This window comes from Microtus oregoni, unplaced genomic scaffold (genome assembly GCF_018167655.1).
Source record: "Microtus oregoni isolate MIOR12 unplaced genomic scaffold, Mior012 000017F_ref0000208, whole genome shotgun sequence".
NCBI classification, from domain to species: Eukaryota; Metazoa; Chordata; class Mammalia; order Rodentia; family Cricetidae; genus Microtus; species Microtus oregoni.
The window spans coordinates 3,510,141-3,531,268 of record NW_024543076.1 but is presented as its reverse complement, the minus strand read 5'-3'; the positions used below and the strand labels follow the sequence as shown (position 1 = coordinate 3,531,268).

The 21,128-nt window shown below is 40.3% G+C and overlaps 1 protein-coding gene across 1 annotated transcript in view; it reads left to right on the top strand.

Moving 5' to 3' along the window:
• The first annotated feature begins 652 nt into the window (after positions 1-652).
• The window catches only part of Dcaf10 (DDB1 and CUL4 associated factor 10), a 40,017-nt gene continuing 19,541 nt past the window's right edge, over positions 653-21,128 (top strand). The window contains exons 1-2 of the mRNA XM_041667559.1: positions 653-1,283; positions 9,037-9,150. Of these exons, the coding sequence (XP_041523493.1) occupies positions 730-1,283; positions 9,037-9,150 (668 nt within the window). The 5' untranslated portion in view covers positions 653-729. The remainder of the gene's footprint in view (positions 1,284-9,036; positions 9,151-21,128) is intronic.

Sequence of the window (21,128 nt, the reverse complement as noted above, 5' to 3'; positions counted from 1 at the left end):
TTGTCAGTTCTTGTATCTGCCTTTCCTTTTCCCTCAAGCTCTCCTTTTTGAGAACTAAGGTTCCTTGCACAACCCCCCCCCCATTCCTTGTTAACGCTTTCCCCAAAACAGGTTATTTGTACTCAGCTGCAGCAGTGAGAAAGGCCCTTCGTGCAGTGCTCAGCAGATGCAGTATGAGCAGGGAGGAGAAGGCGGGTTTGAGCAGATATTTAAGGCACCGATATAGAGTCCTTTATTCTAGGCACTGTACAGTCTAGTGCCAATGTTCTTGAATCTTTAGACTTGTAGGCTGAGTAGGCAGTGTGCCAGGAGACTTACCGTGTGACCTACAATAATACAGTAATGTACCCACCCCCCTCACCCCGCCCAATCTCGTAAGGACAGCAGTAGGTAATCCGACCCAGTCTAGTCGGACTGGTCAGGCACACAGCCAGTCGTGCTCCCTGACAGCTGTGGGCCGACTCAGCTGCTTGTAGCTGGTCCTGTGCGACCGACCTTGCTCACAGAGGGCTAGTCGCTCCTGACCTCACAGTCCTCCTGGGCAGGGGCGCTCCCGACTCGGCGGTGTCCCTGCTTTTCGGTCCCCCGACGGAGGGCAGCCTAGCGGTGACGCGGGTTTCCCAGCCGGCGGATTTAGGACGCGGCACCCGGAAGTGGCGGCTAGAGCGGGAGCGCTGAGTTGTCGGGCGGCGGGACAGCGGCCCGGAATAGGGGGCGGGGGTGTTGGTCATGTTTCCCTTCGGGCCCCACAGCCCGGGCGGGGATGGGGCGGCTGGAGCTGAGGAGCCGCCGCCTCTCGGAGGGCCGGCGGCAGCTTCCAGACCGCCCTCTCCAGCTCTGCGGCCGGCGCCCCAGCAGCAGCAGGGAGCTGACGCGGCCCCTCCCCCGCCCGCAGCCCGGAGCCCTCGCCTCCCGGGCGGCCCCGCGCTGTCGTCGGCTGAGCGTGCGGGAGAGCTCGCGGCCCCCGGAGCTCTGGAGCTGTCGGCCGCTGCAGCGCAGGCCGAGCTGTCACCGTCGTCCTCGCCGCGCAGGCGCTCGAGGCCAGACTGCAGGGCCGGCCACCGGAGCCGGCAGGGCCTCGGCTCGGGCCTGGGCGGCCCTGGCGCCCGACTGTTCGGGTGGCTGAGGGAGCGGAGCCTCGGCCGCGGGCTGTTCGTGGACCCGGCGCGGGACAACTTCCGCACGATGACGAACCTGTATGGTTCCATCCACCCCGCGGACTCCGTGTACCTTAGCACCCGCACCCACGGGGCTGTCTTCAACCTCGAGTATTCGCCCGACGGGTAAGTGCCTGAGCCGCAGCTGCCTCCCTCCGCTCAGGGCGGCTTGCGGCGGCCGTCGGCCTTCGTGTCCCTGCTACCTGCGGGAGCACGTAGTTTGTCACCTGTGAGCCCCGCCCTGGCCTTTTGATATTGGCTGGCCCAGTGCCGCCCTTGGGGGTCCTGGAGGCTCGTTGCTGGTCTGTCAGAGCCGCTCCACAAGGAGAAATGCCTGGTGCACCATAGGCACTCAGTAAATACACTTTAAATGCCCACCGTTCCGCTGTTATCCTCAACTGGCCTTTCTCTGAGCCGAGCTTGTGTTAAAAGTGTTCAAGGTAAGAAGCCTTCAGAATCTTTAGACCTTGTGCCAAATCCTGCCATGAGCAGGCATTCGAAAACTCTAGAAAGATACTAAGACACTGCAGAAATACGTTTCTCTGTGTTTGGTGCTATTTGTGGCATAGACTACATCCTTGGGTTAAGAGTACCCAACTTTTTTTTTTTTTGGTTTTTCGAGACAGGGTTTCTCTGTGGTTTTGGAGCCTGTCCTGGAACTAGCTCTTGTAGACCAGGCTGGTCTCGAACTCACAGAGATCCGCCTGCCTCTGCCTCCCGAGTGCTGGGATTAAAGGCGTGCGCCACCACTGCCCGGCTCCAACTTTTTTTTTAACTGGTTCACTTTAAACTATAGGACAATTCCAAAACTCTCCGAGGTTTATTTAATACTTTATCTTGTGCGTGGACAAGTTCAACGCCAATCAGAGGAAAGACACTGTTCATGGTTTCACCTTAAGATGACATATTAATAGCATTCTTAGCACATCGGGCCTCCGAGTTACTAGTCTCTGGTTAGTTAATGCGTTCATTCACTCAATCCCCCATTAACCCGATGCTCCTGGAATACTTGATAGGTTGCGAATGCATGGATAACAGCAATGAGTAAAGCTAGCTAATGACACTTTTATTGAGCCGAGGCTCTATTAGTTCTATTGGATATGAGATTCTGTAGGTATACTACAAATTGAGATAAAGGCTTAAAGTCTGTTGAGCTAGGCTACCCTGAAAAAGTGACACCTGGATCAAGATCAGGGGAAAAAAATTGCAGGAGCCACATGATTCAAGACTGCTGGGTAAAGAATAGAAGTATTTCAGAGGAATGTGGACTTAAGCTGAAGGGCCATATTAGCATAGAATGTTAGGAAATGGAAATTACGAAACAAATTTTTCAAGGAGGAAAGACCTCGAATATGCCGAGAAGCCTGGGAACACAGTTACTGAGCAAGTAAAACTTGTTCTAGTTCATTGATGAGAATGCTTGTCTTTTTTTTTTTTTTTTTTTTTTTTTTGAGACACGGTTTCTCTGTAACTTTGGTGCCTGGCCTGGAACCAGCTCTTGTATACCAGACTGGCCTCGAACTCAAAGAGATCTACCTGCCTCTGCCTCCTGAGTGCTGGGATTAAAGGTGTACGCCACCATGCCAGGCAGAGAGTGCTTCTTCCTAATTATACCTGGTTCTAGAATCTCTGCAGTGTTTCCTCATAGTAGTTGGCTGGCGTTTTAGCAGTGGATGCATACATGAGTCTGGAAGAAAGCTAATGAGAATAGAAACTTCAGCTGAAGCTTATTCATGGCACCTTTTTCTTTTTTGCGCTATTCTTTAAGCTTTCTCCTCACTCCCAAATACTGTCTATGCCTCTCTGTTTTGTAGCTCAGTTTTACCAAACTGAACTTTCAGGATTTAAGAAGTAGTTTTATTGATTCTGGAGGTAGAATTTTAAATAGAAAATGGTGATCCTAGAATTACATATAAAAATTTTAACTCAAATGCCAGGGCTGCTAGGATGAGGGATATTACATATAGTTCTCATTTAACTGTGGTCTTCATTCTTCCAGAGAAATTTGTTTGTGTATTTATTTTGTCTCTCACAGTAATCTTGGTTGCCCTGATATTTAACTATGTAGATCAAGCTGGCCTTGAAGTCACAGATGTAGTAGGAGTAGCGGGCTGCGTCCCGCCACCCGGCTAGTTTTACAACCATCTATAATGAGATCTGGTACTTAATATGGAAATGAAAAACTTTTTTATTTTATACATATGATACTCTATCTGCATATATACCTGCATGACAGAAGAAGGCATCAGATCCCATTATAGATGACTATGAGCCATTATGTGGTTGCTGGGAATTGAACTCAGGACCTCTAGAAGAGCTGCCAATGCTCTTAACCACTGAGCCATCTCTGTAGCCCCCCCCAAAAAACTTTTATATATAAAAAAATATGTATATATGTGTGTGTGTACATATATATACATACATGCATACATACATATGCACATATATATATACATATACACATATATGAGGGTTTTGTTGTTGTTTTGAGATAGAGGCTAGCCCTGAACAACTATTGTAGTCTAGGCTGGGCTTGAATTGGGTTAAACCTCCTGCTTCAACTTTCTGAGTGCTGGAATTACAATACAATGTATTTAAATGAAAAAGTTAGTTGTAAGCAAATGTGCATGAGAAAACTTAGGGTAGGGGAGAAGATAAAAACCAAATCATGCATTTCTTCATCAATTTCTATAAAATGTACTGAAAGGGAGCTGACTTTTACCTTACTAGACTAATTAGATTAAATCACGCAAATGACTCTTTCCTTTGTGGCGTTTCAGTTTTGTCTCATATTTCATGCAAAGCCAACTTTTCATGAGCTGAGATAGTCCACAGACACTTGGAGCACCTTGCAGCCCAGCTTTTGGAAGTCCTCATCGTGGTTGCTAAAAGCAATGATCTCTGTAGGGCACACGAAAGTGAAGTCCTTCAGGTAGAAAAGAGGACCATGTACTTGCCTCTGGTATGAAAGATTGACTTTCTTGAAGATGCCGTCGACCACTACAGTGACTGTGAAGTCAAGGGCCAGCTTTCTGATAAGTGTGTTTCGGGACACGACCGGACACAGAGAACAGAGATCTCAGATGACAACTCTTATAAAAGAAAACATTTAGTTTGGACTTGCTTCAGTTTCAGAGATTGAGTCCACTGTCATTATGGGAGGGAACATGGCAGCACTCAGGCAGATTTGGTGCTGTATCCCGGCCTGCGGGATACGAACGGTGGTCTCTGATAAACCTAGGGGAGAGGGATGGAGAGGCGAGAGACATGAAGAATGACGGCAAGGCAGTATTTCTGATCAAACCGCCGAGTTTATTATTTCTCAGAAGCTGTCATATAGCAGATGGGCAAGGGGGAGGGGAGGTGTCAGGTCTGTTGGAATTCAGGCCTGGTGACGTCCCTAGCTGGTAGGTAAATACTGGGGTCTGTGATTGTTGACTAACAAAGGAAATGCTAATATTTTCTAAAAGCCTGGTGCCTGCAGGTCTTACTAGGCGAATGTCCTAGGTCCGGAACTTGCCTGCAAAGGTGAATATCTTATTTGTGAACTTAAGATGACGTAAACTAAATGCAGATCTCAAAATACAGGTCTTTGCTTCCGGCAGGTCCGCCCTTTTTAAGTATTAGAATGAGGTGAGTTAAAGGTCACGTGGTAGATGAGCTGGCTTTAACGGGGGGGGGGGGGGGGGGGGGGGGAGTGGGAACAGAGGGCCCGATCCTCCCATGCTTAATTGGTGGGGGAATATTCTTTCCAACTTGGTGAAATGATCTTCTTTTCAAAGTTACAGATATCTTTTTTGGGAGGAGAGGATCTAGGTGTTTATATCAATACCTCTGGACATCAACCTCTATACAATCAGGCATGTTCCTCAGGAGACCTAGAGACAGAATGCATGGTCTTCCCCCACAGTTTGTCTAGCACTCGTTCTGTTGGTACCCATGTCTGTCGTGGACAGACACACATATCTCTGGGTTTTATGTGGCTCCAATAGGAGACTCTCTCTCAAGGGGCTTCTTCTAGCCCTCGATCAGCCAGATCAAGCCGGTGATAATGGACCCAGTGTGGGGAGACTCTCACTCAAGTCTCGGGATAACACGACCCCCCCAGTAACTCAACCTCCCCCCCCCCCTCGTAACTCACGAGAGACCGTCCTTGTTGCAATCACACGAGGTTTTAATCGATGAGACGGGAACCAGTGCACTGGGGCCGAGACTCATAACCCACGCAGGGGAAGAGTTCGACCCCGAGACCTGGAGAAGGGGTTTTTATGGGAAGAAACCACAGCCCAGTAATCTGAAAGGGGCAGGGAGGGTGTCACAGAAAAATCACTAGGGGGCAACTCCCTGCCTCTCAAGATCACTCAAGGTCATAATCAGCTAGTTCCTAAAACACAGTATTCCAAAAATACCAATGATAATCACAAGGGGGAAACTCCCTGTTTTCTCAAGATTATTCTCAAGTTTACAATCTAACGTTATCTTCAGCTAGTTCGTGAAACACAGTCACTGAACCGGCTAATCCTAGATTTCTGATTTTTCTCTTCCTGCTTAGATTTTTGGCTATTTTCTTCCTGCTGGGGGGGGGGGGCTGAATTTATTCAGGGCTTTCTTTGGGGATACCTGGATTTATCCAGGTCTTTCATTAGCAAATTTAATGAGCCTATTAAGGGCCCAAGGTTCAAAAGCCATCAATAATAAAAAGCCTAAAAGGGGTCCCAAAAGGGAAGGGTAAGAGGGTGGTGATCCAGGGGAAACCATCCCTCCTCTTGCTTTCTCTGCTTTTTTCTACGCTCTAATCCTTTTCTGACTTTAGCAAAATTGTCTCTAACTATCCCAGTGTGATCAGTATAGAAACAACATTTTTCCTTTAGGGCAGCGCAAAGGGATCAAAATCTAAAATTTTTAACATATGCATTAAACCCAAACATTTTATAGGGTGTGTCAAACTCTTCTCAACATCTATAAGTAGTTACAAATATCATAGGTCAATTCCAGTAACAGTACAATGACAGACATTGTTGTTATCAAACACCAGTTCCTGTCTCTGAGCAACAGTCAGACCCCAAGTCTGCCCCCTTCTTAAGTGAAGTGGGGTTAATATTTTAATCAAAATGAGTTCTGTGTCCCAAAGATTAAAACAGTCAGATGTTAGTCTGCATATTAGCTCCAAAGCAAACAGGATTCAAACTGCAGCAAATTGTAGTCACCACGGTCAGGTCATCTCAGCAGGGCATCTGTGTCTGGAAGCAGCTCAGCGTTTGTGCTTCTGGGCAGGTGGGAATCCTGGGTGAGGTGAGCTGGATTCAGCCACCTGAAGCACATCTTGGCAATTATCTCAGCAGGGTCTCTTTGTGCAGACTCTCTGGAGGCAGAATGACACCCTGCTGTGTAGAGTGGTTTAGCCGGTCCTGACGTCAGGCCTTCCTCTCCTTGGGGACATGGAAGACTGGATCAAGGATTCCTCTCCCACTCGTTTCTCGAATTTCTTTATGGGGTGTTTGCAGCTACGACATCATCAGGTCCAGCTTTATTTTTCTCTGTGAAAAAAGTACAAACACATCCTCAACCCCAAATATATATGGGTCGGGTCTTTTTATAATTTATTGCAAGGGCTTTTTTACCTTGCCTTAGTAAAGGTCACCTTGGTGCCATCATGTCAGATCTGTTTGCAACAGGATTTGTCTGCAACTTTTATAAGTTGTTTTCAAGGAGTCATGGTACGCTCTACAATTTTTTTTATTATTATTAACCATATATGCAATTCTTCCATTGGAAGAGCCATTTGTAAAATTGAGTATAAAATCCTTTAAGGGATTTTTAGCTAAATAACATTAGCAAAATACAGTTATGTGAATTGCAGCAAAGATCATCTGGGAAAAGATTATTATTCTGGCCTTTGAATTGAGCAAACACAGTTGTTCAAGAATTACTATTTTAAAATTATTAATCTATTGCTTAGTATAAGAAACATTGATTATAGTCAATATTCTGTCAAACCATGTCCCAGATTTCATCTTGCTCTTTTGTACCAGACAGGCTACTGCTCTAAATTAAGAGTTTAATATCTTGGGGCTGGAGAGATGGCTCAGTGGTTAAGAGCATTGCCTGCTCTTCCAAAGGTCCTGAGTTCAATTCCCAGCAACCACATGGTGGCTCACAACCATCTATCTGTAATGAGGTCTGGTGCCCTCTTCTGTCCTGCAGACATACACACAGACAGAATATTGTATGCATAATAAATAAATAAAATAAAAATAATTAAAAAAAAGAGTTTAATATCTTAACTGGCAAAAGCAGGAATGTGTAGTCATAAAAAGCATTTTGTTTCTTCATAAAACTGTTGTAGATTAAGTTTTGTACTTAATACATACCTGCCATAGCTGAATCATAATATACTGTGCTTGTAGATTATTGTATACTTTACCTGTTGGTCTATATTTTACCTGCTTGAGTACCTGACTAGCAGCTTTTATTAACTCTCTATTGGAAAATGGCTTATTGCTCCCTTTAAGAATTTTACCTACCAGCTCAAGGTCTCCCATAAGAATATTATAACTAAGGCCTTAGCCATTGACTATCTAATTAAAAATTTGTAAGCTGTCCTCTTCTGAAGTTGTAAGTCTGCCTAACTGATAGGAGAATGGGAAACTGAGTTCTACATCTGGATTCACAGGCAGCAAGAAGAGTCATTGAATTTGGCTTGGGCTTTTGAAACCTCAAAGCCCACCCTCCAGTGACAAACTTCCTCCAATAAGGCCATACCTCCTAAGTGTGACACTCTGTATGAACCTATGAGGATTGGTGGCTATTCTAAATTCAAAACCCCACACTGCCCTTTTGTTAAAGTCTGAAAAGGAATATCCTATTATTATTATTGTTATTAGTTTTATCTTGTTTTTCGAGGCAGGGTTTCTCTGTGGCTTTGGAGCCTGTCCTGGAACTAGCTTCTTGTAGACCAGGCTGGCCTTTGAACTCACAGAGATCCTCCTGCCTCTGTCTCCCCAGGGCTGGGATTAAAGAGGTGCGCCGGAATTTCCCATTATTCATGACTTCACTTTGCAGTTACCTTTAATGAACCATAGTACACAAAAAGCATATGAAAAAATTTGAGAAGTAGCTCGTTTTACATTTCATGCCATTCTTCATAGTTTGATGAAATCGCTTATCATTCCACTCTGTTCCACATGGAACATCCCCTTTTACTGTATCCATACTATGTGCAAGAACACATTGTAAGTCACTTGGGAGCTCTCAGCTACCAAAACTCAGGTTTCACATTGTGACTGTTATTTTAGGTAGTAAGACCTACAGAGCACAAGAGTAGTGGTGCTGACGGTTGGAGTATGCCAGAGAGCAGCCCTAGGGTTCATCCTGCAGCTGAAAAGACTGGAAGTTCTCCACTTGACAATATAAACAACAAACAAAACAACCATGCACGGCTGCTAAGATCTGCAGCGGGATAATATGCTTTGAGGGTGAACACACTTGTGTAGCGTGCACCACCGTCATGCTTGATTATACTTGTTAATCTTTACTGCGTCTAACTTTTAAATAAGCTTTTTCATGAGTATGTACAGGAAGGAGACAGTATGTGTAGGATTCCTTACGATTTGGACTTTCAGACATCCACTTGGGGTTTGAGATATTTCCCTCATGAGTAGTAGGACAGTTATAAAATACTCATTCTCTCATGTTAAGTTAGGTTGCTTTCAATATCTCCTTTTTACAGTGAAGCATATCTTTTATGTCTCTCTATATTTGTTAATAATTACTTGACTCTACTAAATTCCCAGAGAAAAATTTATCTATACTATGTATAATTATAAGTGAACCAGAGAGTCTTAGAAAAGTAAACAAGAGGTGTGTTCTTTCCTTTTAGGTCAGTGCTGACAGTTGCTTGTGAACAGACTGAAGTTCTGCTTTTTGACCCTATTTCTTCAAAGCACATAAAAACCCTTTCTGAAGCGCATGAAGACTGTGTGAATAATATCAGGTGAGTGTGCTGGTAAATAATGAGCTTTTAGTGTGACTTGTAGTCTGGCTTGAAAGTTATGAGAATATTTTGTGCATTACCCAGTTGCAAAACTTATAACTGCAAATTTTACTATTAATGATTTTTTGGATTGGAACTCTTCTGCAATATATTATTTACTTCCATGCAGTTTTTTTCTTTCCTCTTTGTATGTCAGGGTCATCACTATGAACCTTAGCCATGTACTTAAGCCACTACTGCATTGGCTTACCAACTCTCACAGTCATGCCACACCCACATCCAGAGTATTGAGAGAAAAACACATGGAGAGAAACATCTTTGTAACATCCTTGGATGCTAGCTCCTTCCCTGTTCAGTGATTTGTGAAGTAAATTACAGGTGAACAGTTCGGTGGATTAATCTGCAGTCCTTAAAATGGTGATTGTTGAGATTATGTAACACTATAGACAAATGTTTAGGATTATGTAAATTAAAGTCATGCAAATTATACAAGTATGAAATGATACAGAAGATTAAAAGATTGTTTTTTAACTCCTAACAGTAGTTTAAATTGGGTAATTTACCATTAATTTTCTGTTTTCTAAACTATATGAAATGAAATTGTATTTTATAATTACTTTCAATGTTACCTAAAAAGGAAATATAGAAATTACTTGTAGTTTAGGCAGCGCTGTGTTTTGATGTAACTCCACTGACACATATGCAGAACCAGAGAATAAGTACAGAGTTGCAGGTAGGTTCCAGAACAAATGTCAGCACCTCTGATGAGAGAGGACAGACCTGAGATTTGCACATGGCTGAAGCTACAGGATGCTGGGCTTTCACTGCAGCACTGATACCTGGTTATGATCTTATCAGTTAAAAAGATTAAAATCACTGAAGAGTTTTGTGTGCAGAAAGACCCAGAGCCACAATCACCACATGAAGTCATTAGCTGAAATATCTGTCTCATTTATGAAAGACTGAAGAAAGAAAAAGTTCTTTTGCTCCCTGGGGCTGTAGGTTTTAGCTAATAAAGACACAGCCTCATGACAGAAATTGAGTGAAGGTATTTGCCAGTGACTAGATGTCTATGTGTGTTATTTCTAATATTACCATGAAACTGGAGCCCTGAAAATGTTGTTAAAACCTAGACTAGGGGCCCAGATGGCCAAGTAGAGGTAATTCTAAAACCCTTAAATAGGAAGGGAGAGAAAAAAGTTAACTTTTTCCACTCAAGCCTATAACCAAAATTTCAACATTCATGAAGACATCTAATATTAATACAACAAATTCAAACCACCAGAACAGGGATTTCTCTGGATGAAATTAACTTTATGGAGTAAGTAGTCCAACAAAGACTTTATTTTTAAAAATAAATTATTTATTTTTTTTTTGACTAGGTAATACATGCACGTGGTACAAAATTCAAAGGTACAAAAGGGTAAACAGTGAAAAGTAAGTCTATTTCCACCTCTGTCGCCTGGCCACCCAGTTTCCCTCCCCAGAGGCAACCACTATTATTAATTTGCTATCTTTTCTGAGATAGTTTATGCATGTGCAAGCATATAAATATACACATACACACATATACCTCACATACACTTTTATATAAATGGTAGCATTCTACACATACTATTATATTCCTGGCCTTTTTAACTGAACATATTTAGAGATCATTTCATATTAGTATCCATGGGATGATCTCATTCTTTTTAACAGCTGCATAGTATTCCATTGATTGGGAGACCTTTAAAACCTTTTGGATGCTTAAAGAGGTAAAGTATACTCTTCATTACCTTTAATGTATACATTAAGAGTATACATTAAAAGAGATGACAGTAGCAGGTTTATATAGTAAAGAACTGATTAGAACACATAGAAATTAAAAATGTTGCTACATAATTGTATTCTAAAAGGGGAGGGTATAGCTAGGGCTTTAGCTCAGTGATAGGGTACTTGCTTAGCATGTGCAAGGTCCTGGGCTGGATCTCACAACATTGCTAGGGAAAACAGCAACAACAACAAAACCCAAAAAGACTTGACACTTGAAAGGGCATAGTTCTAGTTTTGGGCTGAAATGTAGGTTAGAAGTAAAGTGTGTGCTTAGCATGTGTGAGGCTCTGAGTTCAATCTCTAGCACCAAAATTTAAAAAAAAAAAGAAAAAGAAATTGGGGGCTGGGGATGTAGCATAATTGGGAGAGTTCTTGGTTAGCAGATGTGGAGCCCCTGGATTTAATGCTGCACAGAATTGGATATGGTGGCTGAGGCTGTAATCCCAGCTTTTGGGAGGGAAGCAGGAAGACTGGGAGAGATTTAAGGTAATCTTTGACTATATGTTGAGTTGGAGGCCAGCCTGGACTAATGAACCCTGTCTCAAATGCAAAATAAGCAATAATAACACATTTTAAAATAAATAAAAAATTAAGTTTAATTGATCAGATGAACTTTACTCTTTATCACTGATGAGTGAATTGGAAGTTGGAAAATAATATCAAAATACTCATCCAGTACATCAAAAAAGGATTAAAAGGTATTAAAAATTAAGAGTATATAATTAAAATACAAGATTAACTGAGAAATTACAATATATATATAAAGAATTACAAAACTGGACATAGTGGTGCACACCTGAAATCCCAGCATTTAGGAGACTGGAAGATCCCAGATTTGAGGCCAGTTTGGGACTCAAATAGAAGCTTATTTCAAAATTAATTGATTATTTAATTGTAAATAATGAGTTACAGGGATTTCTGGGAAATTAACTTGATAGTTGTTCAGACTGTTTAGTAATAAGAGAGAGCCAGTTTCTTTAGACTATGAAACGGTCATCGTGACTCTGTATCTGGAGAGGTTATGGTAAAACTCTAGGTTAAGTCTTAAGTGGGAGATAGGGAAATGGCTGAGTGGTGTTTGCTCTTCCAGAAGGTCTGGATTCAATCCCCAGTGCCCACATGGGGGCTCACAACCCCCTGTAACTCCAGTTCCAATGAACCCCATTTTAGCCTCTGTGGGTACCAGACACACATGTAGTACACAGACATACATGCAGGAAAAATACCCTTTAGCATAAATTTAAAAAATATTAAAAGTAGCAAGTGGTGGTGGTGCCCACCTTTAATCCCAGCACTTGGGAGGCAGAGGCAGGCAGATCTCAGTGAGTTCGAGGCCAGCCTGGTCTACCAAGTGAGTTCCAGGACATTCAGGACTATTGCACAGAGAAACCCTTTCTTGAAAAAACAAACAACAATAACAAAAAAAAAAAAGTTAAAAGTATTAAAAAGCTGTAAGGTTAGAAGTATAAAGTAAACTGACAGAGGATTTCTTCTCAGCTGATACAAGAAGAAAATGGACTGTATTTGATAAGGCAGGGCCATGTACCACATTATGTCAGATAAATATAATCCAGACCAAGGAATTTTAAGTAGGTGAAATGTTCACTGTAACTATTAATAGTGCAGGAAATATAATTCTGAGGGTTTGCCTTTACTTTTGCATTTGATCTGTTTAAAACAAAACTAAACCTAAAGCAGTAAGCTAGTAAGTAAGCAGTGGCATGTGCCAGTACACTCAGCTGTTTATGAAGCTGAAGTGGGAAGATCACTTTCTGGAGCACAGAAAGACCATCTACTAACAGTTAATAGTGCTGGAGATGCAGCCAGTGTCAGTGCCCTCCTAGCACCTAGCATGTGGGAGGCCCTGGGTTTGATTCTCAGCATTGCATTGCAAAACAGCAAGACAAAGAGGCAATTATGGTTAGATAAACACTGACTAGTAGAGGTGTAATGCTAGCCAAATTTGCATTTTTATTAGTGACTATATTACTGAAGAAAGGCAATATTAATGTATTTAGCCCAATAGTTCCAAAATACTATAATTTCAACATATAATCAGTCCAAAATTCTTGATATTTCACTTCCACTTTGTAATGTTGTCTTCAAAACCCAGTGTGTATTTTATACTTAGAACATATCTCAGTTCACACTGGTCACATTGCAAGTGTTTGAAAGCCTAGTGGGAATTATAAATGCCATATTTGACAATGTGACTTTACACAGTGGCAACAATAGGTTAATGAGGGAAAGTTTATAGTGTGGGATGGTGCAGTATAAGACCCACATGTTTAAGAAGAAGACAGAAATATCAAGCAATTTCAGACATTTTTAGATCAGCACATAATTAAATGTGTGCACAAAAAATGCTTAAAGGAACAACAAAAAATCTTATAAATACAATTTTATAGTTTCCAGACCACTAGAAAAGGAGGACACGTGGCCAGTTCAGTTGAAATAGGAAAGCTTAAATTGGTTTTTTTTTTGTTGTTGTTGTTGCTGTTGTTGTTTTTAATTTAAAGTAAAGGAAGGATAAGAAATAGAAGTTCAAAATTTAGATCGTTCACAGAAAACATAGATTGATATTAATTAAAAGACAGTCTAGAGCTGGGCCTGGTGGTGCCTTTAATCCCAGATCTTGGGAGGTGGAGGCAGGAGGATCTCTCTGAGTTCTAGGCCAGCCTGGTCTATATAATGAGTTCTAGGACAGCCAGGCCTAAACAGTGAGACTGTCTCAAAAACACAGAACAACAACAATAACAAAAACTAAACAAACAATCTGCAATTTGAATAAGAAAAGGAATGATTTATATGATGTATTTATATGATATATAATATAAGAAAATAAATGTGAAAGCTAAGCTTATCAGTATTGGACAGATGACAGAGCAAAGGAATTAAGGGTAAAATGTAATAGTGTTTGTAGTAAAGGGAAAACTCAAGATGATAGCAACAGAAAGAAACCAAGTGCCTAGTCCGTAGTGGTGATGAGGTTTTGATAGTTATGGGCAAAGCTAGATTGCACATTTAAAGGTTCCAGAATAACATTTCCAATAAAAGAAGGGTTGAATGAAGTAGTTATGTACATGTATGTACATTTTAATACAGAGTTTAATGAATAGGAAAGAAAGGAACCCTTGAGCCACAAAGGAAGTAGAAGCTGTAACAATGAAGAGTAAACAGACTTCAGCTTTTACCTTTTAAGATCTGCCAAGTGCTGGTGACCCTGAGCTTTTGTTTTGACAGTAATAAGGAGTACAGGGGACAGAAGACTTTATTCTAGGGTTAGCTCCAAATAAAGGTTCTTCTAGAAGACTATAAAATCTGAAACCCAAAAGATCTCACTTTCAGTATAAAGCACTCTAAATCTAGACTAGCATTGAGGAAAGGGGTTTACCACAAGCCAGTGCTCATACATGCTGATCCTACTCTACGGCCCAACACCTCCAGCCAGCATCAGGAAGTTGGATCAAGATACCTGTAAAACAAAAACGTTAAGTCAGCCAGGTGTGGTGACCCATAGCTCTTAATCCCAGCACTCTAAAGGCAGAGTTAGGTGGATCTCTGAGTTAGAGGCCAGTCTGGTCTGCATAGTGAGTTCCAGGCTGACTGGGCTTAAAAAACAAATGCTGGTTTGTGGCACATGCTGGTGGGATTCACTGAAAGAGGTAGAGGCAGAAGGATCAGAAGTTTGAGGCCAGTCTGGGCTACACACTTAAAAGACAAGACAAAAACAAGTGTGATAGTACACACCTTTAATCCCAGCACTTTGGATGCTGAGGCAGGAACATTTTGAGTTCAAGACCACCCTGGTATACAAAGCAAGTTTGAGTACAGCTAGGGCTACACAGAGAAACACTGTCTTGGGAAAACAAACAACAACAACAAAAACCCCACAAACATGTAATTCCTCCCTGAAGTAAACACAGTACCATAAAAAAGCTAACTCTCCCCAAATTAGTCTATTAATGCAGTGAGCTTTTGACTAAGATACATACCATCAGAGATTTTCATAAAACCAAATTTAAACATTTTTGTTGAGTAGTGTGCCAGAAACAGCTGAAGTTGTTTTGGAGAATAGATGTGAGAATAGCAACCCTTCCTGATATGTGACAGTGGCATGAAATAGATCACCTAGAAGCAGACCTATGAAATATGAACATTTTACATAAGAGCAGGCATTGCAACTTGGTGGAAAAGATGACATTGATTATATTCATGAAAAGTAAAACAAAATCAGATCCTCACACATAGCTGAGAATAACTTCCATGTAAAGACCTGACTGTGAAAGCAAACCTTAAAGTTTCAGGAGAAACTAGAGAATATACTTATGTCTTAGTGTGAGTATTTTTTATAATTTATTTAATTTTATTTTATGTGCATTGATATGAGTGAGGGTATTGGATCCCCTGGAACTGGAGTTACAGACAGTTGTAAATGTGGGTGCTGGGAATCAAACCCAGGTCCTTTAGAAGAACAACCAGTTCTCTTAGCCACTGAGCCATCTCTCCAGCTCAAAGTATTTTTAAGATCCTAAAAGCATAAACCTTTAAAGATTAGTGAATTCAGCTGAGTGAAATAAAACGTCATTGTAGTTTTGTTACAGAAACCCTAACAGAGCCAGGCAGTGGTGGCCCGTGCGTTTGGTAGGCGGATCCCTGAGTTCAAGGCCAGCCTGGTCTACAGAGTGAATTCCAGGACAGACTCCCAAAATCACACAGAGAAACCCTGTCTTGAGAAAAGAAAGAAAGAAAAAGAGAGAGAGAAAGAAAGGAAGGAAGAGAGAGAGAAAGAGAGAAAAAGAAAGAAGGAAAGAAAAAGAAAGGAAAGAAAGAAGAAAGAAAAGAAAACCTAACAGTAATGGGAAGATAAAGGCTGATAGAAGATACTTCCAATCATGAGCAGAAGGATCTCGAGTATGTTAAACCTCCCAACAAAACATGCAAAGAATCACAGTACATTTGAAAGGTTTTCAAGCTCATCAGCTGTCAGTGAAGAAATACAGGTATTGGCAGTGATGAGAAGTAACCCTTAGTTATATTGATAGTCTAAATGGGTAATACAGTTTTCAAACAGTTCAACAATGCCTGGTAAAACTAGAGTCATCATACTTTTAAGAAATTAATACACACCGTAACCATGTGAATTAGGTGCATAAGGGAGGAAGGTTCGTTACAGCATTAGACTAAAAAAGAAGGTAGAAATGACTTGATTATCTGTTAAGAGGAAAGCAGATAAAGTTTAGTGTACAATGGAATACTATACATCAGTTAAATGAACCAAAAACATCCCAGAAGTGTAAGGATGAGACAGAAAAGCAAATTGTAGATTGAGTTGTATGGTGTGATGCCATTTATATAAAATTGTACAGCTTCACAAACGTAAGCTTGATGAAGGCATGCATTTGTTCTGTTTTATCCTAGCACCTAGAACTGTGCCTTGTACATGGTGGGTGCTCAGTAACTATCTCCAGAGTCAATTGGATATAAAAAGTATGGAATGATGGATACATACATATTAATTTGTGGTATGAAACATGTGCATGGGGAATGACAAATTTTGGATAGTGGTTCCCTCTGGAGAGGGAGGGAGGGGAATGGGCTCGGGGAGGGACTCGCAATGTACTTCAAATGTTTATATTTTCAGACAATTCTGAAAGATAACGAAATGTTAAAATTTGATAAAGCTGGGTGGTGGGTATCACAGGTGTTTGTTATATTCATTTTAATTGTCTCTATTTCTAATATTTTATAATTGAAAATTCTTTTATCTCAAAAAGAATAGACTTGTGTCAAGTTGTTTGCCCCTACTCAAAGTGACATTTGACTAACCTGTTTGAATTCTTCATCAGTGTCAGCTCCCATGTGCTACTGTCAGCGTGCTGCCACAGCACACGTGCCTACAAATTTGAATCTAGGAAAATGGATTTTGAAGTTTGTGTAGAAGCACAAGTAACCTAAGAGGTTAAGGATCTGAAAGGTCTCTGGGTGCATGAACTTACGTGTGCACTACTTAATAATACTAACATACATTTATTGAGTCTTTTTTGTGTTTCAAACCAGTAAAACACTTTTAATATGCTATATTGTTCAAGATTTTTAAAAATTTGGATGAGTCGGGGACAACAGGTGCTTTGCTGCCAAACCTGACAGCCTGAGTTTAATCCCTGGGATCCACATGGTGGAACGAACTCCACATGTGCACCAAAGAGTGGGTGTACAAATATGTACACACACACAAACACACACAGATTAATTAAAAATGTTTACTTTGTTTTTTGAGGTAAGGTCTTGCCAGGCTGGCTGGTCTGGCTGGTCTTGAACTTGTGGTCTATCTGCCTCAGCTACTCTGATGTTTATCATATCTTCATGTGAGATAAATGCCATATTTGTTTTAAGAAATAAGGAAATAATGACTTTTATAAAGAGATTTCTTCAAGGCTTCATATACAGGAAGTAGTAGAAATGAACTCACACATGGGTCCATGAGACTGCCTCTCTGTAGACACTGCAGAGGTGTGGGCATACATATATTTTTTTGGTTTCATTCAAGGTAGTCATTTTGCACATTCTTGGTCATGTCTTTTAGTTAATTTTTTAGTTTTGCGGATTGTTAATTTTGTAAAATAATAATAATGATAGTTGAGAATATTTTCTGTTCATGTTTTAAGAAAGAAAAATGTTTATGTTAAAATACATTTTGTAGGCTTACTTCTTATTCCTGAGAACTTTATATGTAAGAGTCCATATAGCAATCTAGAGCCCTGTAATTATGAGGTTGTAAGGGGAAAGCCTCAAGGTAAAACTAAGAATATACACTCAGTGATTGGCAACAATCAATGTAGCATTACTTAACTATTTGTTGTTCCTGGGTTCTTGTGTTTATTTCACACAATGTAAGACAAATACAGTATTTGCCAGCTGAGGGGAACTGCATGTGTAATTTCATAAAACTGAAAGTGATACTAAAGAAATGGTCAAGATACATGTAAAATCATTGGCAATAGCGATCTGAGATGAAAAATGTCAGAAAAAAGCGATGGAAAGAATGGCACAAGAGATACCTAGAATTTCGTGAATATCTCACTGGCTCTTGGAACAGTTTATAAAATCTGAGGATTTATGGGAAAGTGAACTTCATTATAGAACAAACCCCAAATATGAAGGGAAGATAAAATAGTCTCATAATTTCATTGTAGGTATTATATCAAAAAATACTCAAGATTTAATCCAGTTTTAAGAATTTACATGTAGTTATTAAATGAAGAAGAGTTTCTTTCTGTGATTTTTTTTTTTAGTTTAAGTTTTGTTAAACATTCAACAGTATTTTGACTTGGACAGTGAAATGTAAGTCCTAAAAGAATGCACTTTCAGTTGCCTTTATCCTTTTCCAGTTTTCCTCAAATAGAGAGCTTAGCTCCTCCAGACAGAAGTCCATCCAGAGGTTTTATAGCCAACTTAGAGTTTTGTGGGCACAGTTGAGAGGTTCTGATTCAGACAGATTTTAGTGTTTGTGCAAGAGGAGCTCCTACATGTCAAAGAATGTAGAGTTAGAAACATCTCATAACTTTTCCTTTTCTAAGACAGCGTGTTAAGTAACCCTTGCATAACTCTGGCTGGCCTTGAACTCACTGTATAGCCACAGATGACCTTGAATTTAGGATTCCCTTACTTCTGCCTTCTAAGTGCATGCTGGGATTGCTTCGTGTATACTAAGCAAGCACTCTACCAACTGAACTACATCCCAGCCCAACAGTTACAGCTTTCTAGGCTATTCTAAGTGTTAACTGGAGAGGAATGGTCCATGTATCCAAGGGCTATCGTAATACTTTACTTTCTGTACATATACATATTTTGGGATTAAAATTGCCATAGATGATATCTTTATCTACACACTACTTTTACTACTATATGATTTAGTCTCTTTACCAGTATAAAAAATTTATCAGTTAATCCTTGGAGGAAAAATGAGTGAAAAAGTCAAAGTATTGAATTTTTCATTAAGGTAAACTCAATTCAAATTATTAACTTTTACTGTAAGATTCTTTCTACATTTTAGAGATTAAAATATCTTTTATGCAATGATTACTTTAGTTATTTTATTACCAAATACTGAGAAGTTGATTTTTTTTCCATCTTACTTAACTTTTAAAATAAAAACCCAAAAGTTTGGGGATCTGGTCATCTAATGATCTTAAAATTCCTATGAAATCATCTCACTCTCTTAAGAGTCTTGGAGTGGCCAGAAGTGGTGGTACATACCTTTTATTCCAGCACTTAGGAGGAAGAGGCAGGAGGCTCTCAGTGAGTTTGAGGTCAGCCTGGTCTGCATAATGAATTTCAGGTTAACTAGGTCACTACATAGTGAGATCCTGTTTAGAGGAGGCAGGGAAGGAGGAGAAAAGCCATCGGGATACCAGCCCACTTGGGTCTGGTCTCTTAAAGGCTATTGGGTGAAGGAGCAGAATGTACTCTCACAGCAGGGAATCACTGCAGTAAGTCAGTAAATTGCTCATTTGTCTCCTCGACCACATATAGCAATCTTTTACATACCTTTGTGTTTCTTACCCCTGGGAGTTCCTATTCATTTTTAGTCAGTTCTCATTGTACTCTTTCCTAACCTATCTCTTTATTTTGCTTATTTCACATAATAGTTTTATGTGACAATGTGTTTTTGTCTTCTGGGTAATAAATTTCTTTAATTCATTTATTTAATAAACATTTACAGATAGAACTAGAAATCTAGCTTAGTTGGTAAAGTGATTGCTTTTTATGCATGAACCCCTGTGTTTGATCTTCAGCACCACATAAACTGGGCATGGTAGCCTACTCCTGCAGTGAGACAACCCAAGTTCAGTGTTGTTTGAGGCCATCCTGGGCTATATGATACCCTGTCTTTAAGTAAATTAAATAAGCACATGTGCTTGGTGCTGCAGCTCTAATCACATGATAGGTACTTTACCCTGTCTTCAAGGAGTTTATAGCTTTCTAAAATTGTTCCTTATATCACAGTGTTAAATATTATGAAAGAAGTGCGGGGGCCAGCCTAGTCTATTGAGCAAGTTCCAGACAGCCAGGGCCAGAGAAACCCTGTCTAGAAGTGTAAAGCACTGGGGTGGGAAAATAGCTCAGTGGATAAAGTGCATGCATAGGAACCTCAGTTCGGCTCGCCAGCATCCACCAAAAAGCTGGACTCAGTGGTACTCACTTTTAACTCTATTCTAGCAGAAGTAGCAAGCTTCAGCTTCAGTCAAGATCCCCTTCCTCTATTGTGAAGAACAATAGAGGAAGACAGCTTCTGACTCCATAAGTGAACCTGTACATACATGTGCACATACAAATACACCACAATGCACCCCCAAAAATTAAAGAGTGATTGGGGAGCTTAGCATATTTGTGAACTACTCTAGACTAGATAAAGACTGAATTTTATTTAAAAAAAAAAAAAGGTGCTGGCTTCCTGGAAGAAATGACAGCTAAATATTAAAACGAAAACAAAATTAAGGAAGAGGAAGAAGGTGAGTCTAGAATTAAAGCCATTATAAGTAAGTCTACGGCCATATTGCCCCGAATGTGCTAGGCAGGTTCACGTGCCATACTTCTGAGCAGAGCTTAAGACTGTTTAGTATTGGATGGGAGGCAGCCTGGGAATAAATAGGCTATTGGCTTATAAGCAAGTAAAAGAGACAAATCCATGATAAATTGCAGTAAGGTCATGGTGTTGTGTGTGGATATTGATATTTATTTTAGACAGAATTATATATAATTTTATGTTGGAAGAAGCTCCAGAATTTATTTGTTCTACTGGAGACTATGAAGTTGTATGTAACAGTACTTGCTAAAGATACTATACTACTATTAAACAGAAACAAAAGTGAATGGTCAGTATATAAGTGTTTGTATGTTGTTACTAAGGACTGGGAAAATATGTTGTTACTAAGGATTTGGAAATTAGTAAAAATTATAAAAAGTCTACATTATAGCATAAGTAGCATAAGCATAAGTCTGTCTTACAGTCATCACTAATAAAATGTCATTGGAGATTATTTGGGGAATGCTTTTGAATTAATAGATTTAAATGGTGGCACTTCAAATCGCAAGTTTTGTATGTAAATTTGTTATAAAGAGAAAGAGGCATTACTTGTAACAAATCTCTATTAGAGTCT